Raw genomic sequence first — 16737 nt, forward strand, 5'->3', positions numbered from 1 at the left:
AGCCAGTGTTCTATATAACTTCGATGCGTACTTATATGCATATCTACATATATATCTATCACGATCCTAGTCACCTATTAGATGTAGCAGGGCACTTCTTTTAAATGGCATTTCGACACATTTTCTACATAGCTGCATGAGACAAGAGGCGCTTCAAGCGCTAAGAAAAGTATTGGAAGACAAGAAAATAATCATGTTATGGAAAAATGCAAGGTGTGTGACCTAAACAAGGTCGTAGAAGCAAGCAACAAGTAGTTTAATTAAGGAACCACTTATGTTCAATTCTTACGTTTGATGTTAATTTGTTTTGAATTTATCTTTTCAGTTTTAACCTTATTTAGACTGCTTAGCGCCAGTGCATTTGATAGGCACAAAAATAGAATTTCTCTTCTGTATTGTGGCGCGCGCTATTTTTCAAATTCTTCAATGTTATCGGTTAACATACATGTTAGAGGTGGAGAACTATCGATCGTGGACGATAGTACATTTTAAACCATCGGTAGTTGTCGATAGTATCGTCGATAGTCGCAATAGAAACATTTTTTTTCTTCGGCGGGTTTGTTTTTTATTTTTGTTTTTTGTTCTTGTACCGGTTTTCTCCTGTGTTAAGAAATGAAATTGGGGGAAATAGTTTAATAACAAGTAAGTGGTGTTGCGTTTTTACGAGAGTGTGCTCTTTTATTATCTTTTTTTCGTGAGTTGTGGAATTGCGTGAATCGTGGATCGACCTTTGCGAACTTATCGTCGTAACAGCCGCAGCAGCAACAAAACCTAATAATAATTAAACCGCGTGTGTGCTCATTCCCTTGCCAATGTATGCGTAATCGTATCTGTGCGCTGCTTGTCTGTCGAACCGAGTGTGGCTGTGAGTGCGTTTCTGTGAGCGGCAGGGCATTGCGAGGCCCCTGACGCCAAACGACAAACGAGACAGATACACACCGCACCGTCCAAGTGTCAACAGTCGAGTGCCTTGTGGCCAAGTGTAACCCTAACCCTCCAATCTCCCATCTTCAATTTTCACCAGACCCCCAAGAACTCACCAGGAAACACCCGATCCATGCATGGCCACTGTATGAGGAAAAAAGTGCAAAGTGAGCAATTGGCGGAAACGTGATCGGCGGAAACTGGCGAGCCAAGTGCGCCAAACGTGTGGGACTCCCATTTTAAGTGGTAAAGTGCTTTCTATCAGATCACTCATACATAGTACAAACATTAAAAAGTGCAACATTTGAGGTCTATACTGAAAAAGTGTTAATTTACTACTCGACGATTGATCAATAAAACAAATAAATACGATTCACTCTCTATTCGAGATCGAAGTAAGGATAATCCTTCTATAAGTCTGATAAAGCAAATTCTGAAAAGCTGAAAATTCATAATTTTAATTCAAAAAGAGAGATCATTGAACGCAAGCTCAGATTAAAAGCAAAACCACTAGGGACAAAAACAATAATCAATAGCGACCCATTGACGTCTCGAGCCGCTGTCAAGGTCCCACCAAAACACTTGCGACAATCAACTAATCTACGAGCTACTACTTAGCGCCCCCTCCATTCCAGCAATGGCCAGAAGCTCTCCACGCTGAGGGAGACCTTGTCTTTGGATAGAGAGAGGAGAGAGAGAGAGAGAGAGTGTGTGTGATATTGTGGGAAAACAGTGCGATTATACGAATGTAAATTAAGTATAAGCAGTCCATCGAACTCGTTCGATTGCATAATAAAGATACGCACGGGAGAATCTTCCAAATGAAAGAGAGCACCCACTGGGTGGGTGGCTGCCATCAGCTGGTTGGCCAGGTCGATCACACAGATCAAATTAGAGTAATGCAGAGCAGAAAAGAGCACCTGGACAGGTGAATCAGTCTTTGAGTACCTCAGGTGAGGGGCAGCGTCAGAGAGAAGGTCGTGCGTCAATACCCATCCAATACATTCCAATCCGATCTAACTCGAATCCAATAGAACCGATTCTAAATTCTAATGAAGCATTCTGAGGCGGTGGTTGTGTGTGTGCATGTGTGTGCGCTGCTCCAGTTTACGTTTTGCCGGCCTTTGATTTGTAAACCAAATAGCTTGCCGCGCTGTTTGTTTATTTAATTAGCATTTTGCTGTATTCCGTACGTAGGAAAACGCCAGATTTACTAGAGACGACTCTCACCGTAAGGTGGCTCTCAATTGCCCGCACGATTCAATTGTGCGATGTCCAATTTACAGCGGCAACATCGCAGAAACGACGCGATCGTACAAACACACACACATCACATACATGCAGATGTACATATTTACATACCCATAATCATGCTCGTACTCGTATTCGTATTCTTACTTTAGTAAGCAGACACCCAACCAAGTCCCCCGCCGCTAAATGACGAACCCAGCGTTTTTTTTAAATCTCGACTCAAGTGTCCCCGTGGGTCTTGGAATATGTGTTTGCCTCAGACGGCCGAGCCAAGGAAATGCAAATATTTACGAGTCAGTGAGTATGTGTGTGTGCACATTCAACACTTGTTTAAGAATATCGAAATTCGTATTGACCTACGCATATGTACATACACATACATGCATATATATATAAATATGTATGCATGTATGCATGCAGAAACGTTTTCATTTACAGATGTATGTGGTAGAATCGTGAAATGGAATAGAGTTTCACCGTCTCAGAGCAAATGATATTCCAAAATCGGGATAGTTCTATTAGTGGAGTCCTCAAGCGATCGTTCGCTTTTCTATGAATTGATACATTTTCCACAAAAGATCGCTTCAGGCAGTGTGTAGGGGGGGTTTACAGTGTACTCTGCCAGATGAGTAATATTTCATGTTGGGCACGCGCCCACGAGCCATCAGTTTGCCTTTCCCCTTCAAACGAAAATCAAAATCAACATTTCCCTCTTTCTCTGGCACAGCGAATCAGAAGCACATGTGCCCCGCTTGCTGAGGGTCCGAGTATACTCACACCTGAGCCCTCACCATGCTGCAGCACACGATGACCAAGCGCAAAACGCTTATAATTGCCTGCTTTGGTATTGCGCTGGGTCTCTGCATCGGCACCGTGCTGAAGAACTACCGCGCGCTGGAGATTGTGAAGCGGTGCAACCTGCGGCCGACGAACCTAAAGACACCCAACGAGATAATTGGGCTAGAGGATGAGGACACCATACAGAACTCACAGCGGAATCTCGTGTTCGTGGGTGTGATGACGGCCAAGAGCTTTCTGGAGGGACGCGCGAGAGCCGTGTACGATACGTGGGGCAAGGAGGTGCCGGGCCGGATTGCGTTCTTCAGCTCGGAGGGCAGCTACTCGGAGGAGTTGCCAGTGGTGGGGCTGAAGAACGTCGACGACCGCTATCCGCCGCAGAAGAAGTCATTCATGATGCTGTACTACATGTACGAGCACTATATCGACCGATTCGAGTGGTTTATTCGGGCCGACGACGATGTGTACATGGAGCCGGATAAGCTGGAGCGCTTCCTGCGCTCCATCGACAGCTCCAAGCCGCAGTTCATCGGCCAGGCGGGCAAGGGCAACAGCGAGGAGTTCGGCCTGCTCTCCTTGGAGTTTGACGAGAACTTCTGCATGGGCGGGCCGGGCGTGATACTCAGCAGTGAGACACTAAGGCGCGTGGCACCCCACATACCCACCTGCCTTAAGAATCTGTACAGTACGCACGAGGACGTGGAGGTGGGCCGCTGTGTCCAGAAATTTGCGGGCATTCCCTGCACTTGGAACTACGAGGTAGCCGAACGCAGCCGTCTCCATTCCTTCCGTGCCATTCCCGTGCTAACTTCTCTCGCTCCTTTAGATGCAGTACATATTGCGGCACAACTCCAGCGGTCGAAATGCATACACGGGCAAGCTGAAGCGCAAGGAGATCCACAACGCCATCACCCTACATCCCATCAAGCAGGCGCCGCTAATGTATCGCCTTCACTCTTACATACAGGTACGTAGGACACAAGTTCCACACGTCACACAATGCAGTTTGCAGTTGCACTCCTCAATCCCACTTTCTCCCCACCAAGCAGGGCCTGAAGGCGGAGGAGATGCGGCAGGAATCTCTGCTGCTGCATCGGGACATTAAGCGCATGGCCAAGTATCTGGAGGTGCCCGACGACAGCACCTATATGCTACCCAGCGTCTCGCCGGACAGCGATTCGGGCAAGAGACACTTTCAGGATCACAATATACTAGGTAAGTCACCATACTTGTCCGTACGTTCCAACACGTACGGTTTTAGTTTTGAGTTTCGCCTAGAGTCAGCTTGATTATTGCGAAGTCAAAGTCAAACGAAAGCTGGATACGCATTTAGCGGCACACAAAGATAGTTATTTGTATTATAACAGTAGGTATAACACTAATTGCCCTACTTTGTTGCTCAATATCGATATTCCATATACGGAAATATGTATCGCCATACTCACTATCGTTAGCAGCATGGGTTACCGCGAAACAGCTGTTTGAATTTTCTTCATTACACACTTTTTAAACATTTTTTGTTTATTATTTGAGAGAACGCCAAAACGAAAAGGAAAAAGAACTTAGATAGATGTGTCGACGTTTCGCAGTGAATCCAGATCCGCCGCATAGCCCATGAGGTGGGGCAGCAGATTCTGTTCCATGATCCCGCCGAAAAGATGCGACTGTGGGCCAATGGCAAAGACCGCCACGTCCTCGCCCGAGTGAACGCCCTTAAAGCCGGGAATGTAACTGGGCGTCAAGGAAGCTGCAAGGGAGCAAAGAAGCAGAGCTCAATTTTAGAAACATCGATAACGGAGAGGATTCAGATTCAGGTGCCACGTACTTTGAGTGAGGGTCTTCCCGGGATTTTCGCGTCTGCCGTCTTTGCCGTGGCTCTGCCACTTGCCGATGGCGTAGTTAAGGGTGCTGTACTGGACACCATTCAAGTCTTTTTGGAGCTGGTCCAATCCCAAGATGGGAGTGCCGCGCTTCGCGTACCCAGACATGGTTAGGGTGTGCGAATGGTCGGAAGTCACGACGATGAGCGTCTCTTTGGGATCGGTCAGGCGGAGGGCCATCTCAATGGCGGCATCAAACTCGAGCGTCTCGTCCAGGGCATACCCGGCGCGTGTCTCATGATGCCCGTGGTCGATCCGGCCGCCCTCGATGAACAAAAAGTAACCGTCGGGATGTTCCGACAGGCGCTCAATGGCCACGGCCGTCATCTCGCTGAGGCTTGGCTGCTCCTTGTGTGCCTGGTGGGCCAGGTGAAAGCCCATGTGACTGTCGCTGAACAGTCCCAGTATGCTGCCATTGCAGCTGACGCAGTCGCGCAGCTCGCTGATGGAGCGGGCGTAGCAGCCTTCCGGATTGGCCGACTTCCATTGCTGCACCAGATCCCGGCCGTCGCTTCGCTCGAAATTGAACTTGCCCAGTCCACCGCCTAGGATCACCTTGAAGTGGCGGCCCGGCTGCTCCTCCACCAGCTGGCGGGCGACCTCCAGCTCTTCCCTGCGCTTGGCCACGTGGGCATAGGCCGCCGCCGGACTGGCATCAGTCACGCGTGTCGTCGTCACCAGCCCTGTGGCCTTGCCCGCGCGATGCGCCCACATGCTGAGTGACTCGACTGTCTCGCCGGAGGCGCTTTGGCCAACGGTGCCTTTGCTGGTCTTCACCCCGCACAAGTAGGCGGTTGCCGTGCAGGCCGAGTCAGGGGCCTGCTCATTGGTGCAGTAGGTCTTGCAGAGGCCGGAGTAGGGGAAGTTCTCGACAGCCAGTTGGCTCTCCTCGCCGCTGTGCCCCTGGCGCTGGCCCTTCAGTATGCGCGCCGCCGTCAGCGTGGTGATGGACATGCCATCGCCCAGCATCATGATGATGTTCTTGGCCCTACGCCCATTCGTGACCGTGTCCTGGGTGCGCTCCAGTCGAGCCGCCACTTGAGCGCGCCCCTGCCTCAGCCAATACCTGACCGTCAGCTCCTCATCGGCTGGTTCTCCCATCGGCTTTTGCGCTGTCTGCTCCCTCCCCTGCATCGAGAGCGGTGGGACATTGGCACATAAGGCCACTGGCAGCGACAGGAACACCAGTAACGACAGAGGCAAGAGTGGTAGCCGCATCTGGCCCGACTTTTTGGGTGGCATCTTCCAATAATTTTATTTGTGTACACTGGGAATTCAGTACTGACTGACTGCCTGCCAATCAGACGTCAACCAATATGGTTACAGCAAACCCAAAACATCCAAGGCCTCCTGCCTTCCTGGTATACTTTAGCATTCGCCCAGCATTGGCATTCAAACCGAACACTTATCAACCGATCGATTACTCATTTGAGCGTTCGTTTTCCAACAGGAATCAGCCCCGAACTGAACAAATTTGTGCCGGGGAGCACGGACGATCTGCTGGACTGGTCGTTCATAGCACGAAGCCTCTACTCGGCCAGCTCGGCGAATCCAAAGCAGAAAATCGACTCGTCGATGCGCGAGGGACTCGAGGATGTCATCACCGAAGTTATGGAGAACATCAATAACTATTCCAGGCAACGTGGACGGGTGATTGAGTTCCGGGAGCTGTTGTACGGCTACCATCGACTGGATTCCCTGCATGGGCAGGACCTCATCCTGGATCTGCTGCTCATCTACAAGAAGTATCGGGGCAAGAAGATGACTGTGCCCGTCCGCAGACACCTGTACGTGCAGCGTGCCTTCACGGGCATCTTTGTGAAGGAGTTCGATGAGGATTTCTACAATGTCACCCTACAGCAGAGTGAGTTTCGTTGTGCACACCCGCAGCCCGCATCTGCGTACGCCAAGCCAATATATCTTAAATTAATTTGGGACTCCTTTCAGGTCTGCTGGGCAGCATCCTTCACAGTGGCATGGCGCGCCTGAGCAGCCACTTTACGATGGCCAGCGGCCTGCTGCCTCAGGCAGAGGACAAAATTGTGTTCGTGCTGCCGATCTCCGGACGACTGGGTACCTTTGAGAGATTCTTGCGCACCTACGAGCGGATATGCATCAAAGCGGAGCAGCACTGCGACCTGCTGGTGGTGATATTTGGAGCTCCAGAGGAGCTGGGCGATCACCTGCAGTTATTGAGCCATCTGCGAGGCCGTCACGTGTACCAGCAGGTGAACTGGATCCAGCGCAGTGGCTCCTTCTCCCGCGGTGTGGCGTTGGATGTTGCCGCCCGCTCCTCCTACATCCAGCCCGCGGACATCATTCTGTTCATCGATGTGGACATGGTCTTCGAGGTGACCACGCTGCAGCGGGTGCGGATGCACACGCAGCGGGGGCGACAGGTCTATCTGCCCATTGTGTTCAGTCAGTACGATCCGCAGCGTCGCTCGGATGGCGGCACGGGAGACTTGCCTCCGCCCATCGACGATGAGAACGGGTACTTTAGGCAGTTCGGGTTCGGTATATGCGCCATCTACAAGTCGGACATACTGGACGAGGACATCAATGGCTTCGACAAGGACATAACCGGCTGGGGTCTGGAGGATGTCAAGTTTCTCGAGAAGATTGTTCGCGTGGGCACCCGCCAACAAGGCTTCCTTTCCAACACCGCAGAGCTGCCACTGGACTATAACGAGGCCGCAGATCAGTGGCGTCGCCTCAGTGTATTCCGTGCACCGGACCCAACTCTCGTCCACGTCTACCACGACATCAGCTGCGACATCCAGCTGGAGGCCGCTCAGTACAACATGTGTCTGGGCACCAAGGCCAACTCTTTGGGAAGCACCAGGCTGATGGAGCAGCTTTTCTACAACAGCCGTGACAATTTTCGCTTCATCGCAGACTTCAACAGGCAGAAGCAGCAGCAGCAGCAGGCCAGATGATGGATCTCCATCCCTAAACCTCCTGCTGCCATATATAGTATTATGTTCTACGTTTTAATCTTAACATTAATCAGATAATGGTTCCCCATCTGTGTTTTGTGTGTGTGTGTGTGTGTGAATGTCCCATCGTATCCTTGTAAGTGTTATTCCTAGTGTGTCTGTGCATGAGACACCCACCTGCTGCCAGTGATAAGTCCATAAAGCCAAGACTAAGCAAAGACCAGCAGCTAGATTCGTAACTAGGATAATCCCAGGGTGGTGTCTGGAATCACGGAGTATGATGGCCTGATAGCTCCAGGCCGTTGATTCCGATTGACTTTTACCTCAAAATTCGCTCCAACGATAATAAAATATTTAGTCTATAAGCGAACAATTTGTATATAAATTAAAAACACATTATAAATTATTTTAAACCAAAACTTTTCCTCTTTAATTAACTTGAGAGGCACTCCTCATGGATGGTACCATTAAATGCAATAACTAATCCTATTCCCAAATATCGCAACACTTGGATGGGATGGGATCCAATCCAACCCAACCTGAAAACACCCCACCACTCGAAGAGAGATAACAATTCCGAAAATAACAACTATAACAATAACAAAAATGATTGTTCAACAATAAACGCACAGGCAGGAACAGAAACAAATGCATATACCACAGAAGAGTTTTATATCAATACATGAGCCAATGGGGTCAATGGTCAGTGGCGAGCTGTCGCAGCGACTGGTCATTTTGTCAGTGAGCATGTGTATAAATAACTACTACTTAGATTGTATATCTATATATAAGACACGGGCTCTATGCCGAGCAGTGAGAGGGCCACATTGAGCACTTGACGAACCGCCATGACAAGGTAGACACGGGCATAGAGGACTGGCATCAGATGGTCCCGCATCTGCACGAGGATCCTCTTCTGGCGGTAGTAGCGGCTGAAGAGCACGGCCAGGCTGTTGATGTAGCGCACCAACAGGTGCACGTCACACTGGCCCTGGTGCAGCAGATTCATCGTGGACTCGACCACCTCTGGGAAGGGCAGGAGGTGGCCATATATCAGTTTCCAGTCGAGCTGCAAAACCGTTCGCAAAGTTGCGTTATTGCCATGGTGTCTTTCTCTTCATGGGGATTCAACTCAACACTCACATCGTCCTCCAATAGACTGAGATCGATGTCGGCCAGCGGAGGCAGTGGCTGGTAGATCCCAGCCTCCACCTGGGTATTGAAGGTACGCAGCAGCGTCTCCAAGCGGGCCGAATTGTACAGTATGTACGAAGCCCCCTTGGAGCTGCCCGATCCATTGCGCACCACAGTAGCCGCCGAGGCGTGACGCACCTCAAACAAATCCACAAGCACGGCAGCAGCGCCCAAGCGCTGGATAAGGGAATCAAAGTCGCCGCGCGAACTTCCCAGGCGGACGCCATTACGATGCATGGCCATGAGTATCATGTCCTTGGAGCGCAGCCTGTCCATGGAATAGAAAGAGATAGAAAGGATGGCATGACAGGTAATAGCGAGTAAGACTCACGCAACGTAGCTATCTCTGTCCATTTTGGTAGCTGCCTTGTCGACGGGCTCCAGTACGGGTCCACAGACCAGACATACGTGATCTGTAGGCTGGGTGGGGCAGCGTTGTGTCTCCACGATCACACGGAGTGTGTCATCAGATTGCTGATCTGGATCCACCAGGCGCCAGGTGGAGTAGGCCATTAGGCGACGAGTAATCCCTCTTAGCTGACGGAGACGATAGTGAGCTAGCTGCTCGGTCCCATCGTCGAGAGTATAGTGCGAGCTCGGGCTCTGATCGAGGCACAAGGTGGGGGCTTTTTCCGACTTCAAGTGGTGGCCATAGCGAGCGCCCTGCTTCAGCACCGTGCTCAGCACGTAAGAAATAATCGGACGACGCTGGAAACTAAACGTGCAACGATCCTTGTAGAGGGGCGTGATCTCCTGAAGGGGGAACACCCAGTCTTTGGAATACTCGATCAGACCCTGCATTGACTCTTCATCGGGCAACACTAGGCCATTCTTCTTGTCCGTTATCGTGCTCAGGCGCATCTTCCGACCGTGATTCTGACAGTAGGCTTCCCAATACTTGCTGATGTTAGCGATGCTAAGGTCTCCACGATCGGACACGTCCTCGATGTGAAAGCGAATGAGCACGCCGCATCGTTTGAACAGTACCGGAGAAATATAAGCATCCTTATCCTCTACAGCCGTGAAGAAGTTCATTAGCTGCTTGATGTGCGCGTTTAGAGGATGTTCAAAATGAAGTTCCATTGCATACGATCTAGTAGAAGTTGCGTAAAAATATGAGTTACCTCCTGGGATAAAGGTTTGTTTAGGCAGTCGAAAGTGTACTTATGCTTTATCTTGATCTGATCCGCCTACTTTGTTGCATTTTCTTTTGTTGATTTTCAACGATGGTCGAAATCATCGATGGCTGGATATATCGGCTTAATTCACTATCGCAATGGCGGGAGAGGTAACATAACAATATAGGGACTAGTTCCACCGCACTGCTTTTTTAACTTTGTCTTGGTCTGTTTTGCTTACCGCCATCTTAAATTGCAGCCAACAAAAATTTCTCCTCAAAAGTCAGCTCAAAACTGCCTAAACATTGAAGTAATCCACAATAATGAATGATATTCCAATACAATATAAGATTCAAGAGAAACACCGGAACAAAAATCAATACTATATAAAATCATTCTAAAATATGAGTAATACTTTTATATTATTAAAGATTTTCTGTACAAAAAAAAAATCCAGAAATTATAACTATTCAGAAATTGGAATCACAACAGGAACAAAGAGTGATTCTGTTCTACGTGAAATGTCTACCGATGCGATACACACTTATCGACATAGACACTTATCGATGCATTCCATCAGATACATAGGTGCAAGCGCCCATCGCTAAATTAAAAAAAAGCAACAGCAGAGGTGTTTTGTTTGGAACTGCGTTTTTGTGTAAAATTGCGTTCAGCAACTAATTGTTGCTATAATAAGCAAATGGCAACCAACCTGGAGTCGCGAGTGGTGGATCTCGACTTGGCCTGTCTAATCTGCTTGAACGAGGAGCCCGGCCACAGCTCCATATACAGCCATGACTTGGAGCCGCCGCACACCTTGATTGCGGACAAGATTCGCTCTTGCACCACCCTGAAACTGGAGAGTTTGCAAATGCAGCGCTGGCCTGACAAGATTTGCGACCAGTGTCATGGCGAACTAACTGTCGCCTACCGCTTTTATGAAAAGTGCGTGCTGATCGAAAAGCTATTCCTCACTGCGACAAACAGCTCGCAAACCGTCGATGCAGACGAATTGGCCAGGAACCAGCAGCTGAAGCTGTATCTGGAACAGCACCACGTCAAGCTTCCGCCAAGTTTAAAAATTAAACGCGTTGACGTGGATGCAGAGACTCCTCTTGCCAGTCGTACGATAGGTCCAGCTTCAGCGGTACGGGGAAATGCAGGTGCCGGTGCAAGTGCCAGTGCGACATCCGCAACGGCGTATGGCCCAACAGCGAATCTGCCAGTGATCAAGGTGGAGTATTGTCAGGAAGGTGAGGAGAACACAGACTCCATGCCCCAGATACCAGATGCATCTAGATCAATGGTCATGTCCCTAGACACCCTCATCGAAACGGTGCCCATGAAGGAGCAGCCGGGGGATACATCCGATCAGGAGGGTGGAAAAATGATCATCCCAAGTCATTGGGATTACGACAATGCCCCAGAACATTTCTATGAAATTACAATGGAAGAGACGGTGGTGGAACAGACACCGGTGTCGCCTCCTCCTCCACCAGCACCACCACCGCCGCCATCTCGGGCTTTCAACACGATCCAACGATCTAATATAAACAAAGTAAGAAGGCGCACAGTCAACCGGGGCGTGCGCCAAAGATCTGCACCCACAGCTACTATCAGTACGCCCTCAACACGCACTTGAAGCACCTCAAGACATCTCCGCTCATAAAGCAGCATGAAGCAGACCTGGATGTATAAAGGTGGTGGGGTGGAGCCCCACTCCTCCACGCCATCTACCATAAATAAGTATTATATATTTATATGTGTATGTCTGTTAAATGTATTGTATGTTTGTCTAAGCATTTATCTATGTCTGAATGTACTCAAGTTATTGCCCGTCGATTAGCCAAATGTGGAAAGAGTAAGCCAGGTTCGTAAATTGGAGAATGTTTTCGGTGCGAGAGCTGAAGGAACGGATTATGGTTAGTGCTACCATCGACTGGACCATCCGCACTGCTCCCTCCAATTCCCAATTGAAGCAGCTCTAATAATACCGATTTTATTGGATATTCGTTTAGAAATACATATGTGTATATATAGTCTTATCTGATAAATACCTTCATATTGAAGAATAAAAGTATCAAGAAACACACCCACCTTTTTCGACAGCTGACTGTGGGTAAGACCCACACCAGTCTGTTCTTATCACTCGGACATGTCACCATCGTATTCCATAGCTGAATAAGCTTCACAGTCGATCATTTTTCTTATTGAGATCGACAGAAAAGAAAGAAAATGTTATAGTATAAATTCCGCTTGGAGAGTTCCGCATGGGCAGTACAGCTTAAAATCCAAAGGGAAGGATTCCCCAGGCTCTCTGAAGTTTGAACATGCTCACGCCGGCGCACCGTCTGGTATTCATTTCCATACATATGTATGTATGTATGCATGTACGTGAAAGGTCGACAAGTGCGATACACACTTATCGATGTAGACACTTATCATCGAGTAGCAGGCTCATAGGTGCAAACGCCCATCACTAAGTCAGAAAAAAGCAACAGCAGTGTTTTGATTGGAACTGCGTCTTTGTGTAAAATTGCGTTCAGCAACTAATTGTTGCTATAATAAGCCAATGGCAAACAACCTGCCGTCACGTGTGGTGAATCTGGACGTGGCCTGCCTGATCTGCCTGAATGAGGAGACCGGCCACAGCTCCATTTACATCCATGACTTGGAGCCGCCGCACACCCTGATTGCGGACAAGATCCGCTATTGCACTAACCTGCAATTGGAGAATCTCAAATTGCAGCGCTGGCCGGACAAGATCTGCGAGCAGTGCCACAGTGAGCTGACCGTCGCCTACCGCTTCTATGAGAAGTGTGTGCTGATCGAAAAGCTATTCCTCAGTGCGACGAACAGTGGTCCTATCGCCGACGTTGATGAATTGGCTAAGAATCAGCAGCTGAAACTTGATTTGGAGCAGCAACATGTCAAGCTGCCATCCAGTTTGAAAATCAAACGCGTTGAAGTTGATTCAGCCATTCCTCCTGCAAGTCGCACGGTGGTGGGAGCAGTCTCGGCAGCGCCCAGGGCAGTTGCAGTACCAACTACAGGGTCTGTTTCGACATTAAACACAGCAGCTGTAACTGTAGCTGCAGCGACCAAAACGGCTGGTCCGAATCTTCCCATCACCAAAATGGTGTACTTTCAGGGGGACGGGGAGGACTCAGACTCACTGGGCCTGTTGCCAGATGCCTCCGATTCACTGGTCATGTCGCTGGACACCCTCATGGAGACGGTGCCAATGAAGGAGCAGACATTAGACGCAGTTTCGTCGGATGAGGAACATAAAAAGATGATCGTCCCACAACCCTGGGACGAGGACCCCCCGACCCCAGAACATGCTTATGAAATCGAAACGCCGCTATCTAAGGAGACTCAGGATGAGCTACCGCCACCGCCTCCGCCACCAGCTCCGCGGACATCACGCGCCCTCAACACGATCCAACGATGCAATATAAGCAAACGCACATACAAACGTGTCACACCCATCTTTAAGAGGGAGGTCGACAACGATGATGACTACGTGCTGTTCGATAGCCAACAGATAGTCATTCCGGAGTCGAGTCTCCATGCGGAGCGTGCGCGCAAGATCTGTCATGTGTGCGGGAACACCTACAAGTATCAGCATGCCCTAAACGCACACATGCGGCGCCATAACAACGAGCGTCCCTATCCGTGCGAGGTCTGCCAGAAGGCCTTCATATCGAACGTGGAGCTGCGCCGGCATATGCGCGTACACACAGGTCAGAAGCCCTATGGGTGTCGCTACTGTGACCGCCGCTTCTCGGACTTTGGCAGCAGCAAAAAGCACGAGCGCATCCACACCGGCGAGCGTCCGTATGTGTGCGAGGTGTGCCATAAGGGCTTTGCCTACGCCCACGTGCTGACCGTGCATCGGCGCACACACACTGGCAAGAAGCAGTTCCAGTGTACGCAGTGCGACAAGGGATTCACCAAAAAGAGCTACCTGGCCACCCACCTGGACCAGCACAACGGCGCCACTACGGCCGCACCAACAGCCAAGCGTCCGGCCGGCCGCAAGCTGCAAAAGAGCCATGTCCCGGAGACACTGTCTATCGGCCAGTTGATGCTTGGGGCCGAGCCGACCAAGGTGCTGGAGGAATGTATTGTCACCCACGATTTCATGTTCAATGAGGAGGACGATGCCGACGTGCACGATCTGGAGGCTGCCGGCGAAAAAGAGGCAATGGAGCTGGACGATGCAGATCCAGAACCGGAGAACGATGACTTCGACGATGTCGATGTCGATGTCGATGTCGAGGTCGATGTCGATGTCTATCACCAGAGCGTGCGTTCCGTCAAGGATGACCCCTATGCGCTTGTCGGAGATCTGCTGGACTCCGAGGAGTTTGCTGACGATTCCAAATATTTGATTGACTAGTATTAGTATACGGCCTCGATCCCACCCCGCCCACTCTCACCCTAGTCGTTTTGAGGTAGTGGAAGGAGTAGTGAATGCGAATGCGAATGATGGAGATTTCTCTGTAGCAGCAGCTGTATAAACGCCAGCCCAAACTTTATGCCACATGAAGAATGGAGATTATGTGCCACGGCATCCAATTTTGGGGTGCCGCGTCAGCGGCGGAGAAAAACAACTGTGCAAACCTAGAAGAGTGGCTGCCGTAGGCACCCCAGCAGTAAGATTATGTGGTAGCAATCATCTCTATCTATTGTAGTTTTATTACATTCTCACATTCACATTTTAACATTCAGCGTATATTTGCTATAAGTATAAGAGAAGAGAAGACGTACGGGGCAGGGGTCTCCGTGCCGGAGATAGGTTAATTGTTCTAGAATAGTAGTATAGTTGCTATGCTCGCCGTAGCCGCCCTCCACTGTAGTACCGCGCTGAGATGGCACAAAACTGAAGGTTTTGGCCACGTTCTTGAACCGGTTTGAATGTGTCCGTGGTTTGTTTTTGTTTTTGTTTCATGCTGCGGCTCTGCTGTGTCGCCTGTGGCGGCGGGGTCAACGCCACAAGTTATGGAACGATACTTTTAGTTATTTGTTAGGCTAATGCAAAATCTACATTTTTTCGCCCTAGACATTGAAAATGTTCGTAAAAAAAATAGATCTATATATATATATATATGTGTATGCATGTATGTAAAAACGAGTGTTGTCTAACGAGGAATGGGGGGCAGGGGAAGTCTAAGGAAGGGAGAAGTCGGTTGGGTTACAGATGGAACAATAAAACTTGAACATCGGTGTGTATGTGGGGAGCTCTCAGGGCTGGGCTCTGGCTAATCCTCGAAGGTGATACGCCCGGGACCATGGTTCTTCATGTAGCGCCTGTAGGCCTTGTAGCGTGGATTCTCCGCCAGCTTCTTCTTCATCTCCTCGTCCTGTTCGGCCTTCCACGCTTCGAAGTTGTCACGCTTCCACAGCTCCAGGTGTAGATACTCTTCGATCTGTTTGTCGTCCTGCGCATTGAACTGATGCTGGCCCATCTTTAGATAGCGCCGCACCAGATACAGCTTCTGCTCGCGTCCGTACGGCTGCTTGAGGATCGTATAGCGCCAGAACCACTGGCCATGCCACACGATGAACGAGATCAGAGTGTAGGGGCAAATGAGCAGCTGAACCCAGAGCACGTCCCACAGCGTTGGCTTCGCATAGCCGCCCTGAACGTCCATCTTCTCCTCGATGACCTTGCGTATGATGCGCTCCAGCTCCTCCTTCTGGTCCGTTTTGGACATGCGATTCTTGCCCTTCTTCTGGATGCGCTCCTGTATCTCGTCGCGAGCAATGTCCAGCGCTTGGTTGCGGTACTTGGGCACCGTAGCAAAGTACTTGATGGCCGAGTCATAACGCTGCCAGCCGGAGTAGTATTGTATCACCGAGATGATCGACAGCACCACCACGATCACAATGCGCACATCTACCTTGGGCGCCACGCGGCGGCGGTAGTAACGATAGTAATGGGCATAGTATGCATCCGGGTTGTCCAGCATGTAGTCGTAATCATTGCGTGACTCCTCGTCGCGAAGGATCTCGTAGGCAGTGGCCAGGAGCTTGAACTGCTCCTCCGCTAGGGCCTTGGCCTCGACGCCGCGATGCAGATCCGGATGGTACTTGCGTGCTAGCAAGCGGTAGGCTTTGCCAATCTCCGATTTGGACGATTCACGTGTCACGCCAAGAACATCGTAGCAGTCCTCCTTGCCGCAGTACAGGCCCTCCAGCAGGCCCAGACACAGCGTTGGCAGCGCCACCAGGACAATCAGACAGGCAGCTTGGAGACGCATGTTGGCAGGTTATGGCGTTGCTGTGCGGTGGGAGTGAGTTGCAGCGGTGGCAGGAAATGCTCGGCAACAGCTGTTTGTGGCTGCGGAGAGCGGAGCGGCAACGTCTCGTTACCGTCTGGGGGGGGGGGAGCAACTGGTAAGCCCGCTCGTTTTTGTGGGTACGTTGGTGCTGGCCGCTTTTGCGTCTGCTGCCCGCTTGCAGGTTAGAACTTTCCCTCCTACGGCTTTAAGCCCGCTCAAGTCGAGGCCAAAACGAATAGATTTAACTAGGAATGGGTATATCGATATACTGTGATGTTTACGTTCAAGACGATATGATAATTTCAAATTCAGCCAGAGTTTTTTTGCACGACCAGCTGCGCTC

General features: G+C 50.1%; 5 protein-coding genes across 8 annotated transcripts; 2 read left to right on the forward strand and 3 right to left on the reverse strand.

The window, feature by feature from the left end:
* Positions 1-848: 848 nt before the first annotated feature.
* LOC117581301 (chondroitin sulfate synthase 1) lies at positions 849-8151 on the forward strand. Of its 2 annotated transcripts, none has more exons than XM_034268340.1 (6): positions 849-1170; positions 2903-3732; positions 3800-3940; positions 4023-4188; positions 6304-6717; positions 6801-8151. In XM_034268340.1, exons 2-6 carry the CDS (start codon positions 2968-2970, stop codon positions 7790-7792), a joined length of 2478 nt encoding a protein of 825 aa, XP_034124231.1. In that variant the 5' UTR covers positions 849-1170; positions 2903-2967; the 3' UTR covers positions 7793-8151. The 2 variants fall into 2 exon arrangements, with proteins under 2 accessions (XP_034124231.1, XP_034124233.1); XM_034268342.1 differs by having other exon boundaries at positions 849-1127.
* On the reverse strand, positions 4510-6148 carry LOC117581303 (alkaline phosphatase, tissue-nonspecific isozyme). The gene is made up of 2 exons (XM_034268344.1): positions 4799-6148; positions 4510-4720 (listed from the first exon to the last, which is right to left on the reverse strand). Exons 1-2 carry the CDS (start codon positions 6093-6095, stop codon positions 4536-4538), a joined length of 1482 nt encoding a protein of 493 aa, XP_034124235.1. The 5' UTR covers positions 6096-6148; the 3' UTR covers positions 4510-4535.
* Positions 8152-8441: 290 nt separating the features above from the next.
* LOC117581304 lies at positions 8442-10281 on the reverse strand. Of its 3 annotated transcripts, none has more exons than XM_034268347.1 (4): positions 10155-10281; positions 9318-10079; positions 8936-9254; positions 8442-8861 (listed from the first exon to the last, which is right to left on the reverse strand). In XM_034268347.1, exons 2-4 carry the CDS (start codon positions 10067-10069, stop codon positions 8574-8576), a joined length of 1359 nt encoding a protein of 452 aa, XP_034124238.1. In that variant the 5' UTR covers positions 10070-10079; positions 10155-10281; the 3' UTR covers positions 8442-8573. The 3 variants fall into 3 exon arrangements, with proteins under 3 accessions (XP_034124238.1, XP_034124236.1, XP_034124237.1); XM_034268345.1 differs by having other exon boundaries at positions 8442-8864; XM_034268346.1 differs by having other exon boundaries at positions 8442-8864; positions 10151-10226.
* Positions 10282-10693: 412 nt separating this feature from the next.
* LOC117580919 lies at positions 10694-15145 on the forward strand. The gene is made up of 2 exons (XM_034267683.1): positions 10694-11743; positions 12617-15145. The coding sequence occupies exons 1-2, from the start codon at positions 10805-10807 to the stop codon at positions 14507-14509; spliced, it is 2832 nt and encodes a 943-aa protein (XP_034123574.1). The 5' UTR covers positions 10694-10804; the 3' UTR covers positions 14510-15145.
* On the reverse strand, positions 15040-16665 carry LOC117581305 (dnaJ homolog subfamily C member 25 homolog). The gene has a single exon (XM_034268348.1). It carries the CDS (start codon positions 16371-16373, stop codon positions 15372-15374), a length of 1002 nt encoding a protein of 333 aa, XP_034124239.1. The 5' UTR covers positions 16374-16665; the 3' UTR covers positions 15040-15371.
* Between the last annotated feature and the right edge of the window lie 72 nt (positions 16666-16737).

The sequence above is a fragment of the Drosophila guanche genome, unplaced genomic scaffold (genome assembly GCF_900245975.1).
Source record: "Drosophila guanche unplaced genomic scaffold, DGUA_6, whole genome shotgun sequence".
NCBI classification, from domain to species: domain Eukaryota; kingdom Metazoa; phylum Arthropoda; class Insecta; order Diptera; family Drosophilidae; genus Drosophila; species Drosophila guanche.

Coding starts and splice junctions, on each gene's coding strand:
- LOC117581301 (XM_034268340.1), top strand. CDS start 2,968: ATGCTGCAGCACACGATGACCAAGCGCAAAACGCTTATAATTGCCTGC. Junction 3,941..4,022: donor GCCTTCACTCTTACATACAG/GTACGTAGGACA, acceptor CCCACCAAGCAG/GGCCTGAAGGCGGAGGAGAT. Junction 6,718..6,800: donor CAATGTCACCCTACAGCAGA/GTGAGTTTCGTT, acceptor GACTCCTTTCAG/GTCTGCTGGGCAGCATCCTT.
- LOC117581304 (XM_034268345.1), bottom strand. CDS start 10,069: ATGGAACTTCATTTTGAACATCCTCTAAACGCGCACATCAAGCAGCTA. Junction 9,255..9,317: donor GACAGAGATAGCTACGTTGC/GTGAGTCTTACT, acceptor TTCCATGGACAG/GCTGCGCTCCAAGGACATGA. Junction 8,865..8,935: donor TCAGTCTATTGGAGGACGAT/GTGAGTGTTGAG, acceptor CGAACGGTTTTG/CAGCTCGACTGGAAACTGAT.
- LOC117581303 (XM_034268344.1), bottom strand. CDS start 6,095: ATGCCACCCAAAAAGTCGGGCCAGATGCGGCTACCACTCTTGCCTCTG. Junction 4,721..4,798: donor CGGGAAGACCCTCACTCAAA/GTACGTGGCACC, acceptor GCTCCCTTGCAG/CTTCCTTGACGCCCAGTTAC.
- LOC117581305 (XM_034268348.1), bottom strand. CDS start 16,373: ATGCGTCTCCAAGCTGCCTGTCTGATTGTCCTGGTGGCGCTGCCAACG.
- LOC117580919 (XM_034267683.1), top strand. CDS start 10,805: ATGGCAACCAACCTGGAGTCGCGAGTGGTGGATCTCGACTTGGCCTGT. Junction 11,744..12,616: donor GTACGCCCTCAACACGCACT/TGAAGCACCTCA, acceptor GCAGTGTTTTGA/TTGGAACTGCGTCTTTGTGT.